This window comes from Athene noctua, chromosome 5 (genome assembly GCF_965140245.1).
Source record: "Athene noctua chromosome 5, bAthNoc1.hap1.1, whole genome shotgun sequence".
NCBI classification, from domain to species: domain Eukaryota; kingdom Metazoa; phylum Chordata; class Aves; order Strigiformes; family Strigidae; genus Athene; species Athene noctua.
In genome coordinates this window covers 19,405,373-19,433,314 of record NC_134041.1, presented here as the reverse complement: position 1 = coordinate 19,433,314, position 27,942 = coordinate 19,405,373, and the positions used below count along the sequence as shown (strand labels likewise).

The 27,942-nt window shown below is 36.9% G+C and overlaps 1 protein-coding gene across 1 annotated transcript; it reads right to left on the bottom strand.

Moving 5' to 3' along the window:
* Positions 1-96: 96 nt before the first annotated feature.
* Positions 97-27,942, bottom strand: MTF2 (metal response element binding transcription factor 2). The gene is made up of 15 exons (XM_074906577.1): positions 27,714-27,942; positions 15,853-16,051; positions 15,636-15,717; positions 14,082-14,177; positions 13,620-13,720; positions 13,155-13,303; positions 11,835-11,930; positions 10,662-10,730; positions 9,687-9,810; positions 7,126-7,193; positions 6,567-6,737; positions 5,809-5,917; positions 5,590-5,648; positions 5,332-5,436; positions 97-3,266 (listed from the first exon to the last, which is right to left on the bottom strand). Exons 1-15 carry the CDS (start codon positions 27,716-27,718, stop codon positions 2,912-2,914), a joined length of 1,788 nt encoding a protein of 595 aa, XP_074762678.1. The 5' UTR covers positions 27,719-27,942; the 3' UTR covers positions 97-2,911.

Genomic DNA, 27,942 nt, shown 5'->3' with positions numbered 1-27,942 from the left:
TTATTTCTGTCTTCTTGTTAAATCAAAATATTGACTTTCATTTCACATATCACAGATTTTTCAAAATTCCTCTGTAATCTCACTCAAAATGCTTGTTATGCATAGAAAAGCATAGTTTTTATTCAAAATTCCTCTTGAAGTTTTTGTTGAGAACAATGATTTGACAAATAGTTCACTATGATCATTATTTTACAGTTGTGACCAAAACATGCTATTACTTCTTTGCTGTCTTGTTCATGTGATGCCTACATTTTTAGAATAGCCTCAAGAGAGGCTTCACCTACCTAAATACTACTGTAATACAACAAATAATATATAATGGAAAAATATTAAATCTGATACAGATAGGAATAGTTCTAAATCAGCAACCACAAAGTTGAATTACATATATTTACACACATGCATACATACAATGATCAAGTCATACCAAAATGAAGTCGTTAGGTACAGCAACATATTTTTCTTTTAGACACTCCATTACTACATACAATGAAATTCACATAAAATGAGAGAAAGGCATTTGTAGGTGTGCTTTAATTACTACTCTAGCTGTATCTTCAGCAGCACTATTGCAGCATTTTCCAGTACATGACACCTTGTAACAAAGCATCCCTCAAGCATAGATGGAACACTAGTTAGTGTCTATGTGCAGAGCAAGTGTCTCCAGGACAGTAACAGGAAAGCTAGAGATAAGAGAGGCAATGGATGGGAAGATGCCACCAAGCATGTACTTCACAAGAATACAGAATCAAAACTCATTCTTCTCTCTCAAAAAATACACACATTTAATGTTGGTCTTTTAATTCTAAGAAAAAAGCAATTCCAAAAATACAAACTGAACATCAGAGTCAAGTCAACCACCATAACAAAATGAAACAACATTCACAACAGTTAAGTCTATGGACAGCTTAAACTTGACAAATATTTTCTCTCCCCCCATCCCCCCACCACCCCCCTTAAGTCCCCAAGTACATTCCAATGTTTATCTTTAAATGAAACTTTATGAAAAATACTGCTGGTGTTCAGTTAGAATTAAAGGACTTGTATAAAGTGAAACAATACAAGACAGATACAGATGGTGTGAGTAAGGTTACAAAGGCTTTACATTTTGCATTATCCCAAGATATCAACATTCAAAAATTAACATGGAGTTGCTGTGTTATCAAAATATTGCAGCTATAGGCAAGGCAACATTAAATTAATAGCTGAGGGTGTGAGAAAAAAAAACACATTTTAGTGAAGGTAAACAGAAGTGGCAGTTTTTAATTAGCATTTTTATAAAGCTAGTATTACCCGGCCTGCCATAAACCAAGCCCAGGATAAAAAGCTTTCTCTGCTTCCTTTGGCTATAAGGTGACAGAGGGGAAAAAAAAAAAAACTAAAAAAAAAAGAAAAATCACCTTTTCAAGATGTTCAAGATGAGCAGAAAAAGTCAAATAATCAAGTAATGGAAGAAATAAGTACTAACCCAGGCAGTACACTTTAAGCCACTCTGTCATTTGTAAGTGTTACATAATTTTATTTTGGTGGTAAACTGTAAGCATATAAGAAAACTAACCTTATGCAGCACAGTGAGTAACCAAAGTAAAAATATTCTTCTGTTTACTCTTTGGCTAAAACCCCCTCAAAAGTAGCAGACAAAAAAACATTTAATACTGGCAAGAAATTTGACTTTTTTTAAACAAGTAAAATAAACTTATCAATTTCAAACTTGGTACATTTTATAAAAACAAAAGAGGTAATGTTGTAATAAAATCAGTAATGTTACTTCAAATGGCAACAAACTATTTGTTGACCCTGTGCAATAATACACTTTGTTCATACTACATTTATCAAAATATGACTGTTTCTACAAATATGTAGTAATCTTGTGTGTGACTCCTGTCAACTTAATTTATAACTGGGACACAAAATTTACAATCAGTGTGCCACAATAACTTTAAAGTAGTTATTTCTAGTAGAGTTAATTTCAAAATGTTCAGATCCTGCTTTTTTTTAACAGTTAATTCACATGGAAAGTAATGGAATATATTACCTAGAGCACATGAACATCTATGACTGCACCCATTGCCAGAACACGCTGCACTGGTTTGACACTTTTCCTTAGTACATAGAAAGCAACAGCACCCAATAAGCCTGAGAAGAAATGCTGCTGTGTAAATACTGGCAACTATTCCTGAAAAAAGAATTATGGGATGTATTCTCAGAAGCTGCCCAATCCCATAATTTGTATTGCATAGGTCACAATCACACATATATATACACGCACAAGTATGTGTGTGAATATATACATATGTATATACACACACACATGCGCACACGCACACACACAAAGAATATATTAAGAAGACAATGAAGTCTGGTCACAGAGCAATTTACAGGCTCAATATATTTTTTCTTTTTTTTTTTACACTTTGTTTGAAAGAAAACTTCAGTATTTTACAGTCTTCAGTAGGCATTATATACACTGCACTTATGAAATCTAGAAAGTATTGAAATAGAAATACATTTCTGCAAACATCTGGGTAAGAAAACAAACCAAAATTTTTCAAAGATTTGTGCTATCTACATAGTATTTTCTCTAAATCACAATAACTGTATCCATGGAATGTTCTCTATAAAATGTCTTTTTTTTTTAAAACACCATGCACGTTTTTAAGCAATTGTAACCCAAAATATCCCAACCTAAAACAATCTAACAATGTTTAGATTAAAAAATTTAAGTTTCAGATCAGATTTTAGAAAGATAAGTCTTTATCACAAGAGCTGTAATGATAACAATTACATGTTAAGGCTAAACTGGTTTTGTTTTGTTTTTAGAAACACATTTAAAGACGTTTCTCTCGTGGCTCTGCATTATGAACTGTACTTACAGATGACAGTGCAGTGAACATAATGTTCCGTCCTACAGTCAGGATGCAGTTGCTCCTTCCCACTCCACAAGATACTGCACCTTTCCATCAAGTGTCACCCGACGAGCCAAAACACGGTATTTTTCCCCACAAGCTATTCTACCTGCTGCACCAAAATAACTAGTAATTGAGTTCTTTAGATGATTGAGCTGTAACTCCTGATCTGCTAAGTTGTTAAGTATCTCTGTATTGAGTTCATCATACTGGTAATCTTCCTTGCTCTCATCATCTTTTACAATTTCTGAATTTTGAGTCTGGAGTGCTTTACGTGGAAAGCGACCTCTTCTTCTCAAATGTGGTATTGCAGCAGGCCAAGTTCTTCCTGTACGAGTCCTTTTTCTCGAGTCAGATAAACTATTAAAAAAAGAAAAACCAGCATTAACTCCAAGAAACTTATTGAAAATGTATGCTTTATCATCAGTTATTTCCATGCAACTCATAACTTTAATTCTATTTTTCAGTGATATAAATAATTGTTGCCCAAAAGATAAATGACTATAAATACGGCACTTGCAAAATAAAGATTATTTACATAAGAAAAATTGTAGTGATTTAACAATGTCAGAAAGGTTAGCTAAATCATATTAACATATCTAGGCATAAGAGTAGTATTTTGATACAGCTTAATCCCATTCTTCAGCAAATTTAGAAGAAACAGTCTTCAGAGAAATCACCAAAGTATGCTTAAATTCGCAAATTAAAAATACAGCTTTATCACACAGGTAGGCATCAATTACAAAAGCTATTCTGTAAAAGAGTTTGAGACTTGATATTGGTTAAGACTAAATAAAAAAAGAATTTACACAGTTTCTTTTTCAAGCTGGATTTATCTCAATAAATTAAAACTCTGAAATATGAAACAAGATATTGCAAAATGTATTCTACATCACTACATTTCTATAGTCTATTATTTTCTAAATATTTATTACATGTGGCCAGAAAAATATTTATATTCATAACTCACAAAGGTTTATCTCTGGTAATGAAAAAAGCAACTTCTGACATTATCCAAGAATAAACCATCATCCAAATATTAAAAACATCCAAGACACACATCCTTATGAAAAATCTTACACCTATAATTTGCACATACTAAAACATGTTTAATATAGTCTGAAATTAAATGGTATGCAAACTTTGATGTTAAGACTCCTAAGTAACATACTGAGCAAAAAAGCGTATCTTGTCAACATTAAAAAAGAATGGAATAAAGGGCAGAAATATGAAACAGTGACTCAAATCCTTAAGTATGAATTTCAGAAGTCCCTAGGTTAAACATGAGTTTTTAAAGACTTGATAGCATGAACCAGAACGATAGGAGATGAAGTAGACTGAGGATCCATGTACCTCAGTAAGACAGAAATTTGTTTGCTCAACTTGAGAGGGAAAAGTTCAAATAACTATTTGCAGAAAAACCAATTGTAGTTAATAATTTATGAAGACTGTGCCAAAAATTTTTCATGCTCTATTGACTGTAGAATATCACAAGCATACTTCTTATTCTTTAATATGAATACATAAACCTACAAAAAAAAAACCGTTGCTAAAATAATTCAGGGTACACATCAGCTCTTTTCTGGCCTTTATTAGAAAACTAAGCTCAGGCAGTGTTTATGGAGTTTAACTCTTTTCAGTAAATGTAATTTAACTACATATTTTACATCAATAAAAACAACTCACCCTGCATCTTGTAAAGTAGAACTAAAGACTAGTTTTCTTTTGTCTTACTCCTTTATATTTCCTCATGCAATGTATAGTTCTACTCCAAGTCTCAGTTGCTCGTTACTCCAAACTCCAATGAATTACCACATCGACGTTATACCCCCTTGCCATATCCTCAGTTCTTCTCTATTTATTCTCCCACCAGTTCTGCAATACCCTTACCTCCATTTCACATCTACTCCAGCTGCCTCATAACTTAAGTCAGCCTCCTACCTATCTTCTACCTTTGTTTTGCCAAAGCATCAACTAAAAAAGAAACCCAAAACCACACACACATTAAAAATCCCCAACAAAACAGCACTGGCAATGACTAGTTCACAGACAATTAGGAAATTGTCTGCCCTTCTTCTAAGTGTGGGTTGCTGATTTGGGTATCTCATCCAAGCATCTATCTTCATGAATCTTGTTACACTAATTTCTTTGAAACTACCTGGATAAGACTTCATGCAAGCTAGCCAAAAGGTTCAGAACTGACTGGAAGTATAACAGAACCTCAGGTTTTTTTAAAAACAGATTTAGAACATTTTATGTCATGCTTTGGCAAGATATCTCCTGTAGGATTCCTGCAACTTTTGTTTATTAAGAGTGAAGTATTGCTGAACCGATTGTTTCTTGTCCCCACCTTCAGAAAATGTTGTAAAAATGAATATATTGCAAATCTTAATCTTTATAGCAGATAAAATAATTGAATAATTACCTATAATGTCTGGAAATACTAGATGAGGTAGTTTCTTTCATACTGGCAGCACCTGTGGATTCCACATCTGAGGTATTGGATGAGTGTGCAGTTCCATCAGATCTCCTGATATGCAAGATAACAGGGTTTCCATGTAATGAAAATATTCTTATGTTAAAAACTGAGCTGACATTTTGAAGCAAACAGATAAATGACATAGCATTAAAATGTTTTACAGGGGTAGGGGTGGGGTTTTTTTATTTTGTTTTTTTAATTTACCCAACAGTGCAGGGTAATTCCAAGGCTGGGTTCTCTGTCACTGGAACTGGTTCATTATCCTAAGGAGGGGGAGGGGGGAAAAAAGTTACTTCAAATTAAGTTTTAATAGCTGTATCAACTTTGTTTGAGGGCAAATGGGGGAATATCATGATTTAGATTAACTGGTTGGTTTTCTTCAAAAATTATATTCCAGGGAAAGGGGAATATCCAAAACCTTACCAGAGGAGACGACTCTGGAGTTTTGTGAATCACTTTCCTTGTATAGGGACCAGGTGGACGACCTACTGATTTTTTTTTCCCCTTTCTTTCTATACCATTACTTAATTCCCTAGAAGAGAATTTATATTTTACTCTGTATTACTGAAGATTATTTTCATTGAATACATATTTTCCTTTGGCCATAAATACACAATTACATGTCTACTGCTAAACATTGCACTAAATGAGGTTATTTTGGTAAATCAAAGTTGTCATATACAAAGCTGCATATTGTTGCCTTTAGAGTAACATCAACAAATACAAGATCTTTCTAGTGATATTACTGATTCCCTAACACTGAAGACAAATGAACAAGTTTGTTTATTCATATGATCAGACTTGGTAAAGAAGATGGCACATTTACTAACACAAGCGACAACTTCACATCATACTTCCTATTTAGAATTCTAGCTAGATTATTGCATAAGAGCTCCAGAAAGGCAAGAGATTTTGTTTCCCAAACGGCAAAGTTAGGATATTTTCTATTGTTCTTACTGCTAAATTTCATGTTGAGGTTTTGGTTTTTTGAGGTTTTTTAGAAAGATCCTAATACAAAGCTAATTAAATCCATTCAAAGACCTTGTTCTCATAAATAGTCCACCTTCAGTTTTTAGAAAAACACATTCTACAGTGAAAAGGCCTTTCTCACAGGCACCAAAAATACACCCAAAGTAGCCCTGATCTACAACAACATTGCTCAAATAACCAGGTTAGTTTACCTCACATCAGGGATTGGTTTAGATGATTTTCTGCCTTTAATTTTGAACTCATGAGAAGTTCCTTCTGGTTCTTTCTCAGCCTTTAAAGCAGCATTTGGTGGCACAGGAGGAACACGAATTCTCAACCCAAACAAATGTTTCTTTTTCTTTATTTCTTTTCCAGACATAAACCTAGATGATTTTAAATTAATTGTTAAAATTCTGACCCCATGGAAAGCAACTTTTAAATAACAGTGTACATGCAAAACAAAACTATGCAAACTAGAGTATTCATTCTAATGCTATTTCATTCCCCTCTTTCCCGTAACACAATCCTCACTCTCAAATACAGAATGTGAGTAGAAAGAGGATGGAAGTTAAAACAAATTTTTTCTCATTGTCTGGGTTCCACTTGAATAGTTATGTAATGTTATAGTTTGAAACAGAAGAGTATTTAAAATTTAAATGCTATCTGTAGCCAAAGTGATTATCAGATCACTGAGCAAAGGAGACTGAAGACTGTAATCTATCAGATTAAATAGGCAAACAACATTTAAAACAAAAAGTACCAATAACTTACATGGTCTTGTAATCATTTAATGCCTCCAGTACATGCTCATATCTTTCAGATTTTGGTGTATCTGCCAGCTGTGAAGTATTAAGAAATCATTTAACCTGTCGAATTCTTATTAATAGAAGTATTCCAGTTACTTTGAGCCACTGTAACTACAGATTTGGATGTGAAGTACATTTATGAAGTATTACCTGTGGAAACTACCTACTCCCAAAGAATATTAACCATTATACCATATATTCTGTGATTTACATCCACAGATTTCATGCCAAGATCAAGCCCAGGCAAAAGAATGAGTTTCACTTGTAAGAAGTGCAAGAAAAGTATCACAAAGAAGTTTAGTATACTCAAATACCTTAACAATAGCTTGCCCTCCCAAGACTGCTAACAAGAGTTTTTCTGTGACATTACATACTCCCAGATTGAGACTGCAAGCACAAGATAACTATATTGATGTATTAACTTGCTTATTTTATTGGTGATCATTTTAACCAAAATCTTGCCACAAGATCTAATTCCCATTTTTGCCAACAGTATTCAACATGGTAAAAAAAAAAAAAAGGCCCAGAAAAGTTAGACTTAAAGTAAATCCATTTTCATTCCCCTTTTGCTAAGACCCAGTCTAATCTCCTTTCTTGCACCAAAGCCTGAAGTAGGTAGTCCCTATCAAGCTACCAAAACATGGAATCTTCTCTCTGAAAAACTTATATTTTAGATGTTATTCTTTCCGTGACTAATTTCTGTCTAAAGAAACCAGATTAACCAAAGTAGTGAAATATATTTGCCTCAAATTTTTCAAGACACAATTTCTCCCAACTTAGTGAGAGACATTTAGAACCTTTTCAGAATGAACTCGAAGATTTCCTCAATACAGTTTTTAATGCACTTATTCAAAATCTACTCCTTCAAAAAGGTAATCTTCAGAATTAAAAAGTAGTTTCCTTAAAGGTGGAGAAACATTAAGGAACTGAAAGTATTACTTAAAGAGGTGGGTTTCCGTATTTTGGATCTCGCCTATCCTTCCTCCCCCTTAATTATTTGTTTTTCATATAGGTTCGGCATGGATGGATTGGAAGCAGAAAGGGGCAAGAAAAGCACAAGGACTGTAGCCTTTCGACTTCAAAATGTCGTATGTCCTCCAATTCCATAGCAGCCAGATAGCTCCACTCTCCTCATCCACACTGCTCTGACTAGCCATACTGACATGAAATTCTTAAATCTAAAGAAAAATTATGTGAAATAAACATTAATTTCTTCTACATTTCCCTCAATACCAAGAGAAACAAAAGTCAAAATTAAACACTGTTTATGTATTTGTTAAACTGCACAGTAAGACAGTCAGAACATTCCATTCTATTGAAAAAATGGTGGTATTTACATTTTCTGCAGCATTTTTAATTAAAGATTGAAAAATGATATAACAGAACTATTGACCCGTTATGATTTAACTAATATATGCCATACATCCCAAAGTAAACAAGATGTCCATTCATGATACTAACTGTAATTTTTTAGTAATGCTCAAGTGTTTGCTTGTCTTTCTAACAAGCTATTGGTATAGTCTAAACATATGTATTTTAAATTATTTTCCATTATTTATGAGTAGTTACTCAATTAAACAAAGAATACACATTTGATTCTCAAATTTTGTCTGCTAGTAAAAATGGATTACAGATGCATAAATTTACTGAAGTAGTGTAGAAGTAGAATATACTCATGCTAAAAAAACTTCCAGCCAGTTCTATGCCACCTGTATTAAAAAAAAATCAAAACCCTAAACAGTTTTCATGCATGAAAAAAGTGCATTCTCTACTAACAATATGCCAATTTGAATTTAAACCTTAATTTTGCACCCAAACTTACATGCAGAAACAAAAATCTACACTGCTCCTCTTAGTTCAATATTTAGTCAGTCTGATTGGGGAAATCATCTTCCTTTAATGCTAAGATAACTGCCCAGTAAATCAAATAGCTAGAAATATAACTAGTGTAGTAGTGAAGTAAAACCAAGATGCCTTGACAAGCAGCAGAATTGAATGGGAAAAGAACCAAAACAGTCTTTAGACCTGGACATGAACTGATCATCCCCATGTTCGTAAGAGTGAGGAAAGAGGAAATGTTTGTGGACAATAATTTGTTACGTGTTACACCTTAGAGACTCTGAAGATGTCTTCATATGCAACATACTCTGCATTCTGTTCTACATTTAGATTTTCTGGTCTGTGCATGTGAAAATATCAAAGCATAAGAATTATAAAGTGCAAGAAAAGGAATATATAGGCAACAGAATAAATAGTTGAGTATAAATAATTGAAGTTGCCATGCAAATAATAAAATAGTAGTTACATGGATCACTTGAGAAATTTTACAGCTCTAAAACATACCACTTAAACCGTTCTATTTCTGCAAGGAAATTAAAGATGATCTCCTCATTATCTGGGATTATCAGATTTTAAGGTAATAAAGCATTTAACGTCCAGAGTAAAACAGTTCATAGGTCACTAACTTTCAGAACATATGTATGTACTGTGAGAAAAAAAACAAGAAAGAGCATTTCAATTACTTACCTCACCAGGATGCAATCTATCCCAGTTTTCATTAATGTAGGCCATGAGTTCAAGCTCTGAATCAAAGTATTTCTTCTTATGAATAACACTTAGGTTGTAAAGGCATAGATGTGCTATATCTACCCTAGATTTCAGGAATATTTGAGTTTAAAAAAAAAAACAAAAAACAAAAACAGAAAAAGTATTTTTCTTCCAATTTCTCTTCTTTGAAATAATTTAGTAGAAAAGGTATTAGCTTGATATAGTTACAGGAACACAAAGCACAACTTAAAACACTCAATCCAGGGAACAACATTATGAAGTCTCCTGTCATTTCTCTTCAAGTGATTCCTTCTGCTTTCAGTTTTGCTTTCATCTCTGCCTCATCTCTGTCACGATGCTTTTTTAAACTCCAAAACTGGTCTAAACCTTGGTATATTTAAGTCGGTCCGAACTCGTACCTGAATGTACCAATTCTAAAGTCATGTAAGTATTTTGGTGAATTAACATTTAACAAGGTAATTTCCACCATATATTTGTGAGCATATATATCCAACTAAATGGGATATAATTTCTAATATGGAGTAGTTCAAAGATTTCAAGTTACAACTAACCATTAAGTCTCATCAAGGAAACTACTATAAAATGTGTTGAGATGTGTAATCAAGTGCTCACTACATTTGGCTTATCTAATGGCAGGATCCTAAACCTTCAAAAAAGACTTGTTCAGGTATCTCTATCTTCACATGTACAAGTACGTGCTTGCTACTTTACTGAACAATCCCAGGAATAAATCCCATGAACACACTATTGCAATATATCTCTACATTTTACAGGAAAAAAGTTGTCTGTGTTCATACAAGCAGTAAAAACAACTCAAGACAGCAAGTAGATTTGCTTTTTTGCAAAGATAATCAAAATACCACAGAGAAAAGCAGAGAAAGTATTCAATTCACCACCACCGCCCTTTTTTTTCCTCTCTCATTTCATACTTACCATCTCAAGGGTAAACGTTTGAGGTATTCTGGTCCAGAACTGCAAACTGAGCAAATGAACGTATAAAACCTAAAAATACATACATATGTACATGTACATGTGCCTGGGTAGTGGGTGTCCGTACACATACACATACTCTCTTAATATTTTAACACCCTAGTTATGAAAAAATTAAAGTTAAGCCAGCTAGAAACCTAGCCATATGGTATTTGAGTTCTTCATTCTCTGTCTTTTTGTCAACTTCCACAATCTGTGCTCATAGTTTACTGGGACAGATACCAGGTACTTCCCCAATTGTACCCTAGTACCACTGTTTCATACTCCCTGAGCAAGTCCCTCAGCCTGTAACTATCGCAGTGAAGATGCTCTGCAATGTCCCCAACTCCATTCTCTCAAATGCAGAAACCTGTGAACCAGTGTAAGCATGCATTTAAAGGACCCATGCATTTCTGGGTCCTTCAATTCCTTCATACAAACATTCCAGCACAGTCACCAGCTAAAAGAAAGTACAATGGATAATGAAACACTCCTTGATTCCCTTCTCCAGTTCTCTCATCTGCTCCAAGTTCCTCTTGAAATGGAAGCATAGACAAGGGCTCTTTTTCAATTCTTTTTGTCCTGACTCATCACACATGACTGGAGGATGTAGAGTTCCCCTCAGTCTAACTACTCTTCCAGATTTCTCCAGTTTCTTATACTGTTAGTACAGGGAACTACTACTGCACACACACACACATTAACAGCCTACCTTGAAGCACAGTGCCTGGTGCATACGAGAGATTAAGTCACATACAAGTGACAAAGTCTGAACTGTAAAACCCTTATATAATTTACAGGCCCACTAAAGTGGTCTGCTTAAAAGCTTCCAGTCTCCCAGTAGCCAGCACCTATAGTATTATGGACTTTCGCACAAAGTGAAGTCAGTAACAGTTCGAATTCAACTATCCATTGGTTACCTCTCCATCACCCGCCATCGCACCCTCCTTCATTAACTGAGATGAAGGACCATATTTTCCTGGCACCCAAACGTGGGCTTTATTTTATGTAATCTACACAAAAACCTCACACCGTTTTTGGAAAACACCGTTATATTATGGATGCCTTAATAAAAGCTCACATGACATTCCCTCCACATTTTAAAGACAACGATAAAGTACAGTTTAAATTTCTTACCTGTCACCAAAAAGCATTGGCTTTTGGAGGCACTGCACGCAAGCCTCATGAAACCACTGCTTACATTTGCAGCACTGCAACATCTTTAGATACCAGCTTCACCAACAGAAAGAAAAACAAGATGTGTTAAAAAAGTTACTGAGTTGTTCTTCATTGTTTAAATTAAGTAGCAAGGGATCTTCTGACCCAAGCTGATTCTGAGTTTATAAAACAGTCATCTGTAGAGACATTTCAGTAACATTTAGTTCCATAAGGAATCATTAGTAGACAAAAAGTGACACAGAATAATAAAATACAGTATCGTAAAAGCAAGAATTAAGTTAATAAAGAAAATAAAAATTTAGTTTCCTCTGACAACCACCTTTTAATTCTCAATTACAATTCAGTAACTCCACGTAAGCTCCTTCTCACATACCAGCTTACCTTCCTTGGTTTTTTCCAAAGCACAACACAGCCACATTAAGTCTCAAACACTTGTTCTGAGCATTCAGCTACTTGAATCCTCAAAATTAAACTCACAGTTTACACTTTTTTCCTTTTCCAGGTTCTCCCTTGAGAAAGGAACTATGCAAAATTGAAGGCGATGTTTGTCCAAGTCTGCAAAATTCTAAACCAGATCTCTGTCCTGTGAGTATAATCTCAAAAGCTTCACTTCTTTGTGGGACTCTTGACTTGCCTTGACTTTAAGTCTTCAGTGCTATTTTATTCATCCACTGCAGACATCAGAGTATTTATCTCTACCTGCTTAAGAAGACCTCTTCTTGCCTTTCTTGTAAGAAAGGACCAGAGGACTCTGTAATGCTGTAAAAGGAAAAAAGTCTTTCCCCTGCTAATAACTGCAATCCAGGGTATGATGTTATGGTAAAGTCAGACAGCTGTCTATTCCAACAAAATTTAATAAGATAGTCTCTAGATACATTTATATTTGTGATTTATAACAGAGTAGAGTTAACATCAGAAAAACAATGCCTGGAATTGCAAAGAGATCAACAAAACAACTCCAATCTCAACATGTTAACAGGAGCGATGTAAATAAATATATTCTTGCTTGTTGTAGAATGGACTGTGATGTTATGTGACAGTCACATAACAAAATTATAACAAACCAAGAGATCTGATGGGAGAAGGAAAGCCATTAATCAAGTATTTCCCATGAGACACTTAAACATATATATAAAATTCAAAATTCCACTTTACATTAATACTTACTCACAATAGAAACATAAAACTAAGAGATTCAGAAGTAAACATCAATATGATCAGGGCCAAAGTTCACACCTACATTACAGAGGAAGGTTCGCATATCATCTGTTTACTTACTCTCCAGGTCCTCCACAATAGCAGTAACACTGCTGGACATTGGTTTTATGACCTGCATCCCACTCAAGGTCTGTTGCATTATATGGTAATGTTTGTTTCATGACTTGCAGTGCTTTGGCATTTGGTCCTTTCTTAAGCGCACCACCCCTCTGAGCCAAAACAAATATATTAGTTAACAAAGCCAATAATTATTTCTCAAACTTTTAAATCATTTAAAAGTTACAAAAATTTGTCTATAATAAAGTAAAATATTTTCATTTGTGTTTTAATAGCATATTTGTTTAAAAATAAATTGAAAGCCAAATGCCATCTATTTCTAAAATTCCTAACATAAAACTTATGTTCAGATCAAAATTAACAAAAAATCTACTGGAAAAAAAAGTTGTGGGGTTTTTTTTTCAACTTCAACAACAAATTATGCATGCAATATGGGATGTATTAAGAAACATCTTTCTAGAAACACACCTTTGTTGTTGTTGCAAAAACACACTGTCGACACAGCCATTTATCATCGGAATCAATCACACTAGAATCAATATTTGGTGTGTGACACAGCTGATGATAACCTGTATGAAACATGTTCAAAGTGTTATTAAAAGGGCAAAAGAAGATTACACAGATTTATCTATACAAAATTTTAAGGCAACTATAAATAATTATCCACCATTAAGTGTCAAAAATTTGATCAAAAAGATTGGCACCACATTCAAAATGATCTTTTAAATTTTCTTAGTATAAAAAATAAATTCTACTTACAGAACGGGCATTAGTCACTTTAACATGGATTATCATTATTCACTGAAATTTTAATAGTCACTAAGGTCTATAAAATTTAATATCATAGCCAGGCAAATATCGTCCTTCATAAAACAAATCAAAGCATCTTTTACAAAGCATTAAATAGAAAAAAAAAAATAGCGTAGTTACCTTGCCCACATTTATCACATATAACCATTTCATTCGGTGCTTCTGAATACTCTTCCTGACATATTGTACAGACCATTTCCCCACTTTCAGTGGCTCCTAGACAAAGATGAAAGCGTGATATATTTCTTTTCAGATTACACCTGCAGCTGGAATGGTTATGACAAAAAGGCATATGGCTTTTTTGATCATTTCAGTTACAGATCCATGTATTGTAGAAACATGTTGTTACAGAGCCTGACTACCCAACAAAAACAAATGCAGACATTTTGTCCAGACTCTATGGGTTACAAATATTTATATCACTTATAGAGTATCGGCTCTTTATAGGCTATATATTACCTATTTACTATGCAGTCCATGGTTGCCTAATATCAACAATGAAAATTAAGTAACTAAAGAATGTAAATGCAGGCTAAAAAAATATGTAGAAACAAATCCTATCTGGACTACTGATGGATATGTTCTGTATTTACAGTAGTACGTACTTCTTTTTATGCAAATATATGCACAATTTGGTAAATATCTTTTGACAGATCTGCTCAAGGTGCTTTAATATTAAACTCCAACACTCGTAGAAAATATGCTGTTACTTCTTATAGATATCAGAAAGCATACAAAGCACATCATAACAGTACAGGTAAGAAAAAAATCAGCTTGCAGATTGGAAACAAAACTACATCTTCTCCAGTTATACCACATTATTAATGTAAAAAAATGGATTAAAGATCAAATTTCTTAATCTACATGTTATACACTAGTTTGTTACAATAAATTAATCAAAGATCATTAAGCTAGTACTGTATAGAAGCAGAACAGTACTTTAAAAGCTTCTCAGAAATAAAGCAGCTGATTTTATGAATACAAAACTCCTCTTAGCAGATAAAGTGTTTAATTTAAACATCAAGAATCAGCAAGAGATCAGATTTCCATTGCCTTCATATGATGAGGAAATAACTGATTTTCAGAAGAAATTGTCATCTATGCTTCATTAGCATTAGATTATTAAAATATTAGCTACTCCCCAAATATCTAAAAAAAAAAAAATCAAAGCTAATATACAATAGATGTCTCATTTGATAATTGCACATTGGTTTACATCACATGAATGCATCAAAATCTGTAATGGTTTATTATGTGCAACAGTTATGGTGTTAAATGTGAAAACCCCATTCAAACCTAGGATTTTCCAGTCTTTGGTTTCTTTCCATGTTGTTTCAACTGAAAACAACAGGAGGACATAAACTCAGTGTAAATTAGGGCCTGGAGTTTTCTGTTAAGACAGAGTATTATACTCTATCCTCAAGTGTGATTACTCTTAGAAGTGTTCTCCCCTCCCTGCACACAGTTATTTGAAAATAAAATAAAAACCACCACAAAAAAGTAACTGTATAGTTGTTTGATTTTTTTTTTTTTCTGCCTAATTCATGATCTGGGTCACATTAAACTATATTGGTCTTTAGGACACAAGAATATAATGTAATAACTTATTTTAACATATCTAGTAACCTAAACAAATAAAATACCAAACAATTACTACTTCACTGAAGTTCTTGCCTGTTTGTATGTCCTTCCAGAGAACCCAGGATTTAGAACTGTCTTCAAATATAATGAAGCAGTTCTGCTTCAGTTTGTTTATCTGAAAAATAAAAAATACAGTGGAAGCTATGAGTATAAGGACTAAACAGAAGAATGTATTTGAGACAGTAATACTGTAATATTTAACCAATATAAGATACTGTAAGACTCCAGTGAAGTTAAAAATATTGTTTACCTTTTTGATAGTTCCAAGATAAAACAAGCCATCTGACCATCTAGCTAGGACATCCTGACCTTCTTCAAATTTACACAGTGGCTTTTTGGCTTTCTGTCCATCACGTAACGACAGCTTGGTCAGAGATGCTGAGGTCTTATGGCTTCGACGTAAAGGAGACCGCTTATGGACCAGTGAATTACCCACCGCTGTAGAGTCTCTAAAGAAAAGGAAGCAAGAGAAAAGGTAATCAGATTTAGGTTAAAGAAACCATATATTTTAAATATTAATATGATTCACAGCAATAACTCAGCTAACTTCAAGTAACTAAAAATCTAGTTATGTTTTTAGACTTCAAGCACCTCTAGTAGCTGTGCCTCTGCTACTGTAACAGTCTACAAAATTTGAAAGAGACAAGTTTATATAAAGAAAAATCTTCTATGAGTTGAACTAATGTAAGTCAAGATGAGGAGACACAAACTTTCCAGCTTAGAGACTCGTCAAAGTCACCAGAAACATCAAAAACATTCAATACAGGATTACTTCTACAAAACATTAGTTACTAGCCACTGACAGTTTTCTAAAATTCCAAGGAAGCTAAAAAAGGTGCCAAGCCAATTCTAACTACGTTACCTTGGTTGGAAGACTGGTAGTCAACAACTAACATGGTACCCAGCAGTTAGTTACTCAGAATGAATTAAAAAAAATAAAAATCACCACACCACATAACAGGGGGCAGGGGTGGGGTTGGAAAGGAAGAAACCAGGTTGAGCACTATGGTAAGTCAACATCTATGTTAACTCGGGTACCTCCAACAGAGCACCATGCTTTGCGACTAAGCACAGCTGTAGAGGTTTCCAGTAAATATTTCTACATGTTAAGTTTCTAATGCAAAATAGGGTTTCCTCTTTGTCAGAATCCAAGAGGAAAAGAAAAAGGAAAAGTAAAACATCTTGCAACCTTTCTTTACACATGGAACTCAAAACTATAAATTACTTGAATCAATAACCCTTCTGTCCTCATGCAATTTCACAATACATAGTCTATTTATATATAAATACATATAAGTATGAATATGCTTTTATGTCAGACTAGCTATCAAACACTACACTTGAAGTAAAGGCGCAGAAGACAGAAAATTATAAAATAGGAGCAGATACCGCACAAAGACTCTTCCTAAGTAATAGGCAAAATTTGAGACTATAAAACAAAGCTACCATTCATATATCCAAACGTATTTTTTCTTTAGAAATTAAATATATATATATATAACAATGATGCAGACACAAGGATAGATCAGATTTAAATAGGAGAGAGGCAATTAAAAGAGCAGTTTCACCTCGCTCAAGATGTCTTAGGTGTATTATCAGCACCAGAAGCTTTTGAATTAAATCAAAAACCGACACCACCACCAATAAATGAATCAGTGCCTTATATAGTTTGATGAGAATTACTATTCAAATATTAGAGAAGTTACTCTAAAGTTTCAAAGAGAAGGGAATCCCTTCCCCCTAAAAATTTTACTATTAACATTTAATACAAAAATAGAACTGGAATTCTAATGGCTTAAAACATCAAAAATAACAAAAATATCAAAAAACATGCAGAAGTTAATATTCTAGAGAGCAATCAACAAATTTTTTGTACTAAACAGTTTAAACCTAGAAGCTTAGACAAAAGAAAGTTAGACAGCTGTTTTAAGCATATTTATTATAATCAGTTTAAGTCTAAACAATGACATGACAGTAAAAGCAGCCATATAGGGCCAGACAAATGTTCCACTTGACCCAGTAATTCTGGCACCCTCATGCACAACTAGGTCACCAGTTGAAGTCCTGCCTGATTCCAAATACAAAAATACTCAGACAGGTGACTAGCTAAGACTAGAGAAACAGAACTTTAACAGTATTCCTCTCCCAAATATTCTCTAGGTTTCTTATAAGCTGAGGATCCAAAGAGCTCAAGTAGTAAAGCCTTTCTTTTTTTAGTCCCTATGTAGTCCCTACATGTTTTCCTCTATCTGTAAAGCAGCACTTCTTTTGTTTTTTCACAGCTGGCACTTCATTTGACACCCTTCATCATTGCATCACAACACTAAACTGTCATTTTCCCCCTTCTCCCTTCAAACCCCAGTAATGATGTTTAGACCCACCCAGCCATACTTCCCAGATAAAGTATCCTACCAATTTTGCTGCTTCTCACATGAAAGCTGTTTAAAATTACTGCTGCTTTCCCCCCGTTCTACTCTACCCTCTGATAAATGGGATGGGATGCATGCAGCATTCAAAATCAGTTTACAGTAACAGGGTAACAGCATGGCAGACCAGGCCATTTTTTATTCCTTGCTCCTTTCAAACTAGTAACATCTGTAGTCTTCCCTCCCCTCTGCTGCAACGAGACAGTGAGTTAAAAAAAATTTTGAAGTAGTATTAGAAACTGCACGTTCTCATTCTAACTGCTGTTTCTCTTCCCACTGTGTATCACTGTTCGCACCAGACTTCATTATCCACTCAGTAGCATGTAGCCCTTCTACACTTTCTACACTATTCTGCATATCCTCACAAGCTTAGAGTATTTCATTATTTAAACCTACCATCTTTAGTACACCACTGTACACTTTGCCCCTTATCTTGTACAGCAGCTTCATTTTTTACAAGGGCCTCTGAAGCAGGGCCCCAGCCCTTAACACTTGTTGCAACCACATTCTACTCTCTCCTTGACATCTGTACAACCATTTACATACCCAAGTACCAAACAGGCTCAGAAACAAACGAGTCTGAAGTCAGCCAGCCAAGAGAGGAAAAAATGGTTTCACCTTCACTAGTTCCCCAAACCTTTCTGAGTACACAAATACTCACCTTAGACAAAACAAGCAATGTTCAAAGGCTAGGCAAGGCTTGATCAAAAAAGTAGAAATACTTCCAAAACTATAACCGGGTTTCAGCTAATAATCCTTTTCTTGGAAAAGGCTCAGCATTACAGAGTATTCAGATACTTCAAATTACATCTATGAACTTTATTTAGCATATTAAAGGGGTCAATAAGTTGCCTGTGTAGTTCAAAGCACCTGAAGCAAATTCACTAGTGCACCTTGAAACCGTATTACAAGTGTTTTGACAGGACTACTGTCTTCAGAGGTTCAAAGATTTTCTTTCCAGATTTTTATCTGGTTTAAGAGACTAGAGAAAGCAGCTAAAAGTCAGGAAATGTTGGCTCTTCTTTACCAGTATTTGAAAAAAGGTGTGAACAATCTCGTACAGAATAAGCAAATAGACACAATTCATTTATTATACATAATCTAGTACACATCCATTTGACAATCAGCAACTATTTTTGAGTTTTATACTAAAAAAAGTCTTCAAAAACATATGACATCCTTTAAGTACAGAAGTTTGTCCCATAACTCCATTCAAATTACAACAAAAATGTGTTGTGCATCATTTTCTGGCACAAAGCCCTTAAATGAGTCTATACATTGACATACAACAGCCTAAATTCACAATAGCTACTTCAGACACTGACACACAGTAAAGGTCTGAGCCAATAAAGCAGACACTTCTTCACTGTCCACATTGCCCTCTTTGTGGGAGATAGCACCGCTGAAGTGATGACTAAACAGCTCATGAAGTAGCTCCTGCTGTGGCAGTTTATGGTTTATCTAATGCATAGACTGAAAATAGGGTTAGTTATCACAACAGGCTGACACTAGCTTAACAGTTGCTTTCCGCATGGATAAGAAGTTCCTCTTCAGGGAAACATTCCCTCAATGTTTTTGATGGGAGATTAAGTAGGAAGAGCTACTGTTTTCACAAGTTGACTTGAATTAGCAAACCATAAGTTACTTCAAGTAGGTGTCTCTGAAGTGCCTTCTGGAAACTGCACAAGAAACTCAGTGCAGACCAGCATAAAAACAACTTTCTTATCTGTCTTGCCACAGCTTTCCATTGTAGTGGAGTACCAAAAATCCACACCTACCATTAAAATAAAATTTCTGTTGGAAGTTAAGTCAAAATGCAAACCAAGGTTAACTTCTTGCCGATTTTGAAATTAGTTTAACCATTCCATAGTTTCCAGAAACTTGCTTTCCAGTCTTCCCTGAAGCTAGCTCCATAGCACCTCCCTACCATGCCATTTACAGTTACCGACAAAATTAGTAAACTTTAAATAACTATTTCCTCACTGTCTTAAAAACTTCTCTACAAGAACTTCTCATTGCAAAATATCTAACGTCTTGTTTTTCAGAAACACTTATCCAGTATAAGAATCTACTTTATCTTATTTTAACTTGCACAACTACACTATACTGCACGTCATACACATGTAACATACCTTGGCTTCACATCCTTTACTCAATACAGAATATGTTGTGGCTGTATTCTTACTCAGGCACTTAAAATGCAAATTAAGTACTCATGCACACATACAATCTTTCAGAAGTTAGTGAGGGAAGTCAGTAAAATGAGTTCGTGTGTTGAAATACTCTTCAAAATAGAAGTGCACTTCCACCACTTCTTGAGAAGCTGATCTCCTGAAAATACTCATTAATTTTTCACCTTGGGGCCTAGATAACCATAGATATTCTCAAGCAAGACAGGCAGAAGACCTTCTATTCATCTATTTAATGAATTAGTTTATAATATGCTGCAACAGCAGGAGATAGCTGTCATTCTTTGTCAACAGAAACAGCAAACTCTCTAAAGCTACCTAAATCGGTCTGATTTGTGAACCATGACAACTTACTACACATAGCATTGTCTTAGTTAAAATCAGGTTTCTGTTAGTTTTGACTTGTTTGTAATTCTTTCCAAACTCTTTATTAGAGCATAGAAAATTTTACTGTTTATTTGGTGCCTCTTACTCCTCTGTCTCCACAGCAATCCTACAGAAGGAAAAAGCAGAAGAGTTATTAAAAAAAAAAAAAAAAAAAAAGAGTTTGGAAGGCCAAATCCTAATCCAGAAGGGGCTGGAGGATTAAAAAAGCTGAGCGCTCTCCCTCTTGTTTCCAAGAGCAGCACAACCAGGTTAAGGTCATTCACACTCCTGTACTCCTTCAGTTGTAACAGCTGCTGTGAAACAACTCCTGTTAAGAAAAATTCCCTTGACAGAGTTATTTTTTCAGCCATCTCAGTTCACTGATTTGTTTCACAGAATGGTTTGTCAGCACAACAGAACCAATGCAAACAAGCAACATGGGACACAAACTCCCTGAACTGGCCCTGCCAGACTGCATGACTGAACTATAGACAGTTTCATTGACAATCCAAGCAATTTCAGGAAATTTCTTCCAGAAGGGCTGCCTCATTCACAAGTACTGCAACAGCAACAGATGATAGCTACCCTATGAGTAGTTCGTTTTTGGAAGACAATTTAAAGATACTAAATTTCAACAACTAAGTGCCCAAAGCATATTATAAGAAAATTTTAATCCAGTAGAGACAACTCACAAATAGGACATACAGATAATTCGTTTATTCTCAGTAAATACAAATCACACTGAATGGAAGATGGGCTTAGAGAGCCCAGCAGATTTAGCAGAAGATAATTCAGACTAGATTATCACACATACACACACATCATCCTACTAAGACAATTCACATAGGTTTAGGATCTCTCTCAAAACTGGAAAGTTTGGTATCACATAGGAGAGGAAGATCTAGTGAAAGAAGTTACTATAATCAGTTTAATTTCTGGAAGTGTGACATTACTGCCTATTAATCACAACTGTTGTGCCTGAAGTTACAAACTACACTTTTATTAAACTTTAAAAACTGAAGAAGGGTTGTAAGATACCAGCAGTCTCTTCTGCTCTCCTTAAAACAGGACGGCTCACATCTCACAAGGAATGGGGGAGTGGGGGTCTATCAAGGGCTCAGAACACACAAAAGTGAGGGCAGTTTCATACACAACTTATCTACAGCAACTGGCTCCCCTCCCACCAGTTCCAGAATAACAAGCTGACTTCTCCATAAACTTTCCATTCAGTTTTTTCTCCCTTAATATGGATTCATTTTGTGGTATTTTAAACCAATTAAAGCACCTCACAGAAGGGTCTGGTGACGAGAGTAGGCAGCGCACACTCACAGCCAGAAGGCAGCAGAAAAAGGAAATGTATCTTTGAGACCCACAATCTTAGCTGGTTTACCCAGCACTGCATAACCAAACCTAAGCCATGCTTCCAATGTAGCTGCTAACCTGTGACTGGGATCCAGTACCTCTGTTAGCAGCTGGAGAGATTCTGGATCCCAGCCACAGGTTTCTTCCCATCTTCCTTGCAGCTTCTCTGTCATTTATGAGATCTCATGGCAAACATTATTTATCACTGTGTCGGCCATACCTCCCTCCCCCAAAGAAAAAGATTTTGCTGAGCCAAGACAACATCTAACAGGATACTTCCTCCACCCCAACCTGGGACCAAACTTTAGATCAGTCCAATTCAAAAAACAGAAAGTTCACTTCGATTTTTATAATGGCAACTTTGTTGCAACAGTCACCTTTGAAATTATACATGAACAGGCTATTAGTAAATTGCCTTGAATTCCTTTCAAGCAGAGGATCCAGTACAAATGTTTAGATATAGTTTATCCTTTTATGCTACTTCATGTACACAAATGAATACTGAACTTCCAATGTGTCATGTCACATAATATGTACAAGATACACTTTGAGGTCCTTATCTGTACACCATATTATATTCTGATACAATCAAAAGCCTAAGCCACATCATCAGCTGCACAGAAGCAAGAGCAGACTCTTATCTAGGCATCCCTCAGCCTAGAAAAGCAAAGAGTAATGACTGGGGATAAGAAATACACTCCCAAAATTATTTTCCATTTGTTCAGAATAGTAGACTATCTCAGGTTAGAAGGGATCTCAGGAGTTCTCCAGACCTGCTCAGTGTAGCATCAGCCATGACGCCAGACCAGGTGGCTTTATCCAGCCAGTCCTTGAAAACCTCCCGTGACAGAGACCACACAACCACTCTGGGCCCCTGTTGCACAGCTGAACTGCCCTCATGGAGGGGGAAAAAACATCATCCCCAACCCAATACTCATGAGAATCTCTCTTATTTCAACATATACTTGTTATCTCTTGTCCTCCTGTCACGCACTGCTGTGAGGAGACTAATTGCACCTTGCTGGTCTTAGCACAGGAGCTGGAAGGCTACTGTTTGGCCTCCCTGAAGTCTTTTCTTCTCCAGGCTGAATGAGCCTGCTTCTCTCGGTCTCCTCTCCCAGGACAAGTGCTCCAGTCCCTGACTGCTTTGGTGGCCCTCCACCAAACTCATCTAGTTTGATGTCCTTCTTGCACTGCGAGAACCAAAACACAGTATTCTAGATGCTAACAAGTTTGTGTAGAAGGAAATAATCACTTCCCCTTGATCTTCTGGTTCTGTTCCTATTAATATAGCCCAGGATACCACTTGCCTTTGCTCACAGGACACACTGCTGGCTCATGTTCTGCTTTCTGTCTTGTAGACCACCAGCCCATCTTGCAAAGTTGACCCCCAGCCAGTCTCAGCCTGGGGTTCTTCCTTCAGAAGTAGACCTTTGCTTTTGCCTCTTGAATTTCATAAGGTTCTTGTCAGGCACCTCCTTCAGCCTTGCTGAAGTTGAGGTGACATCCACTCCTCTACCGTCATCTACAAATCCTGCCATTTTTAACTCAGAAGGTGATCCGGTTGGTCAGGCCATGATTTATTGTTGGTAAACATGCACTGATTGTTCCTAGTCACCACTTTTCAACATGTCCAGAAGTGTCTTCCAGGAAGACTTATTCTATGACTTTCCTAGAGACCAAAGTGAAGCTAAACAGTCTGTGGTTTTCTGGGTTGAACTTTTGGCCCATTCTGAAGATAGATGTAACATGTGCCATTCTCTTATCATTACAGGTTACCCCTATTCACTACAACCTACGATGGTAAAAAACAGCCCTGTGAGAACATCATACAGCTATCCTGGTACTCTTAAAAAGCAGCCTGTCTTGTCCCATGGGCCTGAGTGAGTCAAGCTGACATGTTTGTTTAAACATGTGCAGCAAGCCAATTCACAGGCCACTCAAGCAAGCAATACTTAACAAATCCATCATGAGTAGAAGTATCATTTAATGCAGAAAGACTGTCCTATCAATGATTTCAGGGCAACTACTCTATATATGCTGCTTCTTGTCAGCAAGATGAGAAATACTAACTTGTTTACTTCTCAGCTCTACCCAGTCAACCATAATACCACCCATCATGATCATATGTAATTTTCATTCAATATATTACTGTTCCAATAGGATGGTGGTTGGTTTGTCAGGTTTTGTTTGTGGGTTGCGGGTTGTTTGTTTTTTAAATCCTTTGGAAGAGCCTTAAATCGTGTGTATGATTTTTGCTCTGATTTATTCTGTCTGGTTAGACACTTTGAAGAACTGTCTAGTAGTCCCAGAACATCTTTTCATTAGTATGTTTTTTTGAGTATGCCTTCAAAAGTATATCCATCACAATACCCAACAAGTGTAATAAGTCTTGCTTCTAAAGAAATAAGTGGTATTAAGAACTACATGAGTCCCTGCAGCCCATTCAGCTGATGACCAGTTAGGTCTGTTGCACATTAGAAAGAAGGTTGGTCAGAAGATTGAGGGGAATCATCCTTCTACACCGAACTCAGACAGCATCTAGAATACTGTGTTTCGGTTCTCGCAGTGCAAGAAGGACATCAAACTAGATGAGTTTGGTGGAGGGCCACCAAAGCAGTCAGGGACTGGAGCACTTGTCCTGGGAGAGAAGACCGAGGGAAGCAGGCTCATTCAGCCTGGAGAAGAAAAGACTTCAGGGAGGCCAAACAGCAGCCTTCCAGCTCCTGTGCTAAGACCAGCAAGGTGCAATTAGTCTCCTCACAGCAGTGCATGACAGGAGAACAAGAGATAACACGCATATGTCAAAATAAGAGAGATTCTGATGAGTATTGGGTCCGGGGCAGGGGGTTGGGGTGGGTATGTTTTTTCCCCCTCTATAAGGACAGTTCAGCATTGCGTGGTCTCTATCACGGGAGGCTTTCAAGGGCTGGCTGGTCAGGCCTCATGGCTGATGCTACACTGAGCAGATCTAGAGAACTCCTGAGATCCCTTCTAACCTGAGTCATCTTCTGAACCTATGAAGTATGACTGTCCCTAAACAGGTTGATTCATACTATTAAAACAAAAAGAGATAGACACCAGGATAATGAATTCTCACGTCCAGAATACTACAATCATTTGTGGCTGTGGTTTTGCTTGCTCACATTCTCCCTCAAAAAATAGTAACTGGAAGTGTTTTAATTCTATTTGATATGCAAAGTATTAGTCTTTAGAAGGTCATTACAGAATACTTTTTAGTATGTAGGAAAATAGGGTAGGGCAGTCCTGTACTCTTAAGAGCCATTTGTTTGGGACTGATCATGTGTTTGTAGACAAAGTGGCAGGAGGTAGTATCAGGGATAAAACAATGGTATCAGGTTGCAAGCACCTTTTCAGATCAGAACTTCCCTTAATTGTACACTTAGCACCTCCTTGAGCACAGCAACTGCCTTTTGTGTTTCTATAGTATCCAAATACAGGATGCCCAGCAACATACATAAGAGTTTAGCATGACCATGCACCCAACCAGTGAAAGAGATAACAGACAACGTACTGACTTGCACTGGGGGAAGAAAAAGTATTTCAGAGGTGATCAAAACCCCATAAAGATAAAATTACCTTCTTTAAGGCTAGTCTACAAGAATAGCAACCTTCATAAGCACTCCGCAGAAGGAAATTAAAAATAAATATATCTAAACCATAAATAGATTATTATCCTCCAAAATATGTAGCGAATGGAGTATGTCCGGACTCATCAGGAGTGCTCTCGTCATCAGCCCTCTTTCTCTCAAAGAAAACTAAGCACCTTGATTTCACTCCTCCATAGAAATTATACCTTCTATGAAGAGATTGAAATCTAGATTGTTCAAAGAGTAAATTCAACTAGTTTCAGAGCTTCCAGTAACAGGTATTACCCTGCCCAAGGACCCTCCAGCAATACCTGTGGTTTTGTAATTCTTCTCCTGGTGTTTTTTACTCAGACACACTTCCCCTCCATTTCCTGCAAGGAAGGCCTGTAAAGAAGGTAAAACCAACCCTGCAGCAAGCTCAGAGATCAGTCACAAGGAACATTCGTATTGGCTTCTAGTTATAGGTGTTTCTTCCCCCCAAGCTTTCTCCTCCACAACCAGCATGAGGAGCACAAAATATGCTTTAAAGCCATTTTAGGTGCCTCCAGTACTATTTTCATTCTCATCTATCTCCAGGGAATACAGAAGTCCACTCTTCACTAGGAAATGAACTGCAACTTATTTGTTACAGATGCTCTTCTCAAGCTTTACCTCATCTCCTAATGCAGGGAAAGACAAACAAGTGTATCTGAGAAGTACCAATGCATGTCTTGCACCTATTTAAAAAGATTATATCCCTCAACAACTGGTGAAGAGCCATATTAAGCCAACTTTTGAGAAGCATCTACATCCGATTTGAAATTCCTCCCAGAGTAGAAAAGACAACTTGTTGAGAAGCCACACATCTGTAACTGTGGAAAACATTACTACATTACACTCTCAGTACAGATCCACATTTCATCAGCTTGTAGCTCCTTGCAAAGATCCTTCTGACTTTCATTACTTTATTATGCACCTTCTTACATATTTTCAGTCCTTGTTTTCCCTTATTCTTCTTCCACTAAAAAGCTATGAATTGCTTATCCTGTATTCTAATACTGTAAGAACTAAGCTCTTTTTTCTTCTTTTAACCTCAAATGCTTTCAAATTAATTGTCATTTGAGCTCTCAAAAAAAGGAACAAGCATTAACGTGTTGACTTTTAGCAACCTAATTATAGACCAAAAGGAAAACCGACAGGGGACACTTTCCTTATTATCCCATGCTTTTGACAGTTTAGGTATAAAGCATCGATCAATTTCCCTTACGGTAACTTGGGAGAAAATCATGCTATTACCCATTACTACGTTTGACCTTTTAAAGTCACAAGCAAGGCCTAACTATCAGAAATTCAAGAAACAGCACTACACTGCTTTCCTGGCTGGCCCTTTCATTTAATTGTGCTGGCCTTCTCCTTTAAACAGCACCCAGATACTTCACGGAAGGATGATGACCCCTAGTAGTTCAACACAAATATCAGTTTCCAGAGCATCTAACACAGTACCATATTGTTCTCGACTAACAAAAGTATCAATCTATTCTTCCTACAGAATTCAAATACCCAAGAAAAGAAAATGCGTTACTGCACATCCTTTCAGCCAGCAACAGTTACCATATTTGAGCGGACTCAAAAAAATGTAATCTTCTAAGCACATTCAAACCGTCTAGCTTGACAGAGCCTGAGAGGTGAGGCGTTGCAAACAAAAAAAGAAAGCAAAAACAAAGTTACCAGCGAACACCACCACCTCTTTTGTGCTGCTCTCTGCACACTCGAGCAAACGCAGCCTACTCGGACAATATCCTTAGACGAGAAGATAAAAATACAGCTGGCGCGAGCCTAAGCGCGACCTCACCGCTGCAGCACCTCCACGGGCCCCGTGCGCTGGCCTGCTGCCTCCGCTCCCTTTGTTTTGGTCACTGAAGAGCACCGCTGACCCCTTCCTCGCCTGCCAGCGTCCGCCTCGGAGGGAGCTTCCTCCCCCTCCCCCGACGGCCTCCGGGGCCCCCCGCGCCGGAGCGGGGCCCCTCGCACCCCCTCCCCGACGGGTGGCGCGGCCGCCGCGGGGGGTGGGATGCGGCACCAGCGGCCCAAGCTGCGGGGCGCGCCCGCCCCCCCACCCCGCGCGGGGCCCGGCCGCCCCTCCCTCCGCCCCCCCGCCGCAGCCCACCCCCCCCTCACCTCATTCGGTCTCTCCAGTGGTGCCAACCGCCTCATACAGGGAAATCAGCGCGCTCAGGAGCCTCCCCCCGGCGCCCCGGTGCGGCCGGGCCCTCGGTGCGCAGCGGGACCCCCCCGAGCACGGACCCCGCGGCGCAGCGGCGGAAAGGCGGCGGGGGAGGGGTCAGACCCGCTTCACAGACAGCCCGGCTCCACCGCAGCCCCTCGCCATTTTTGTTTCCCGCGGAGG

What these genes read in the sequence shown, in the direction of transcription:
- MTF2 (XM_074906577.1), bottom strand. An exon ending in CCAATGCTTTTTGGTGACAG is followed by an intron (nt 10,731 to 11,834) that starts GTAAGAAATTTA and finishes ATGTATTTTTAG; the next exon opens with GTTTTATACGTTCATTTGCT. An exon ending in TTAAATGATTACAAGACCAT is followed by an intron (nt 6,738 to 7,125) that starts GTAAGTTATTGG and finishes AAAATCATCTAG; the next exon opens with GTTTATGTCTGGAAAAGAAA.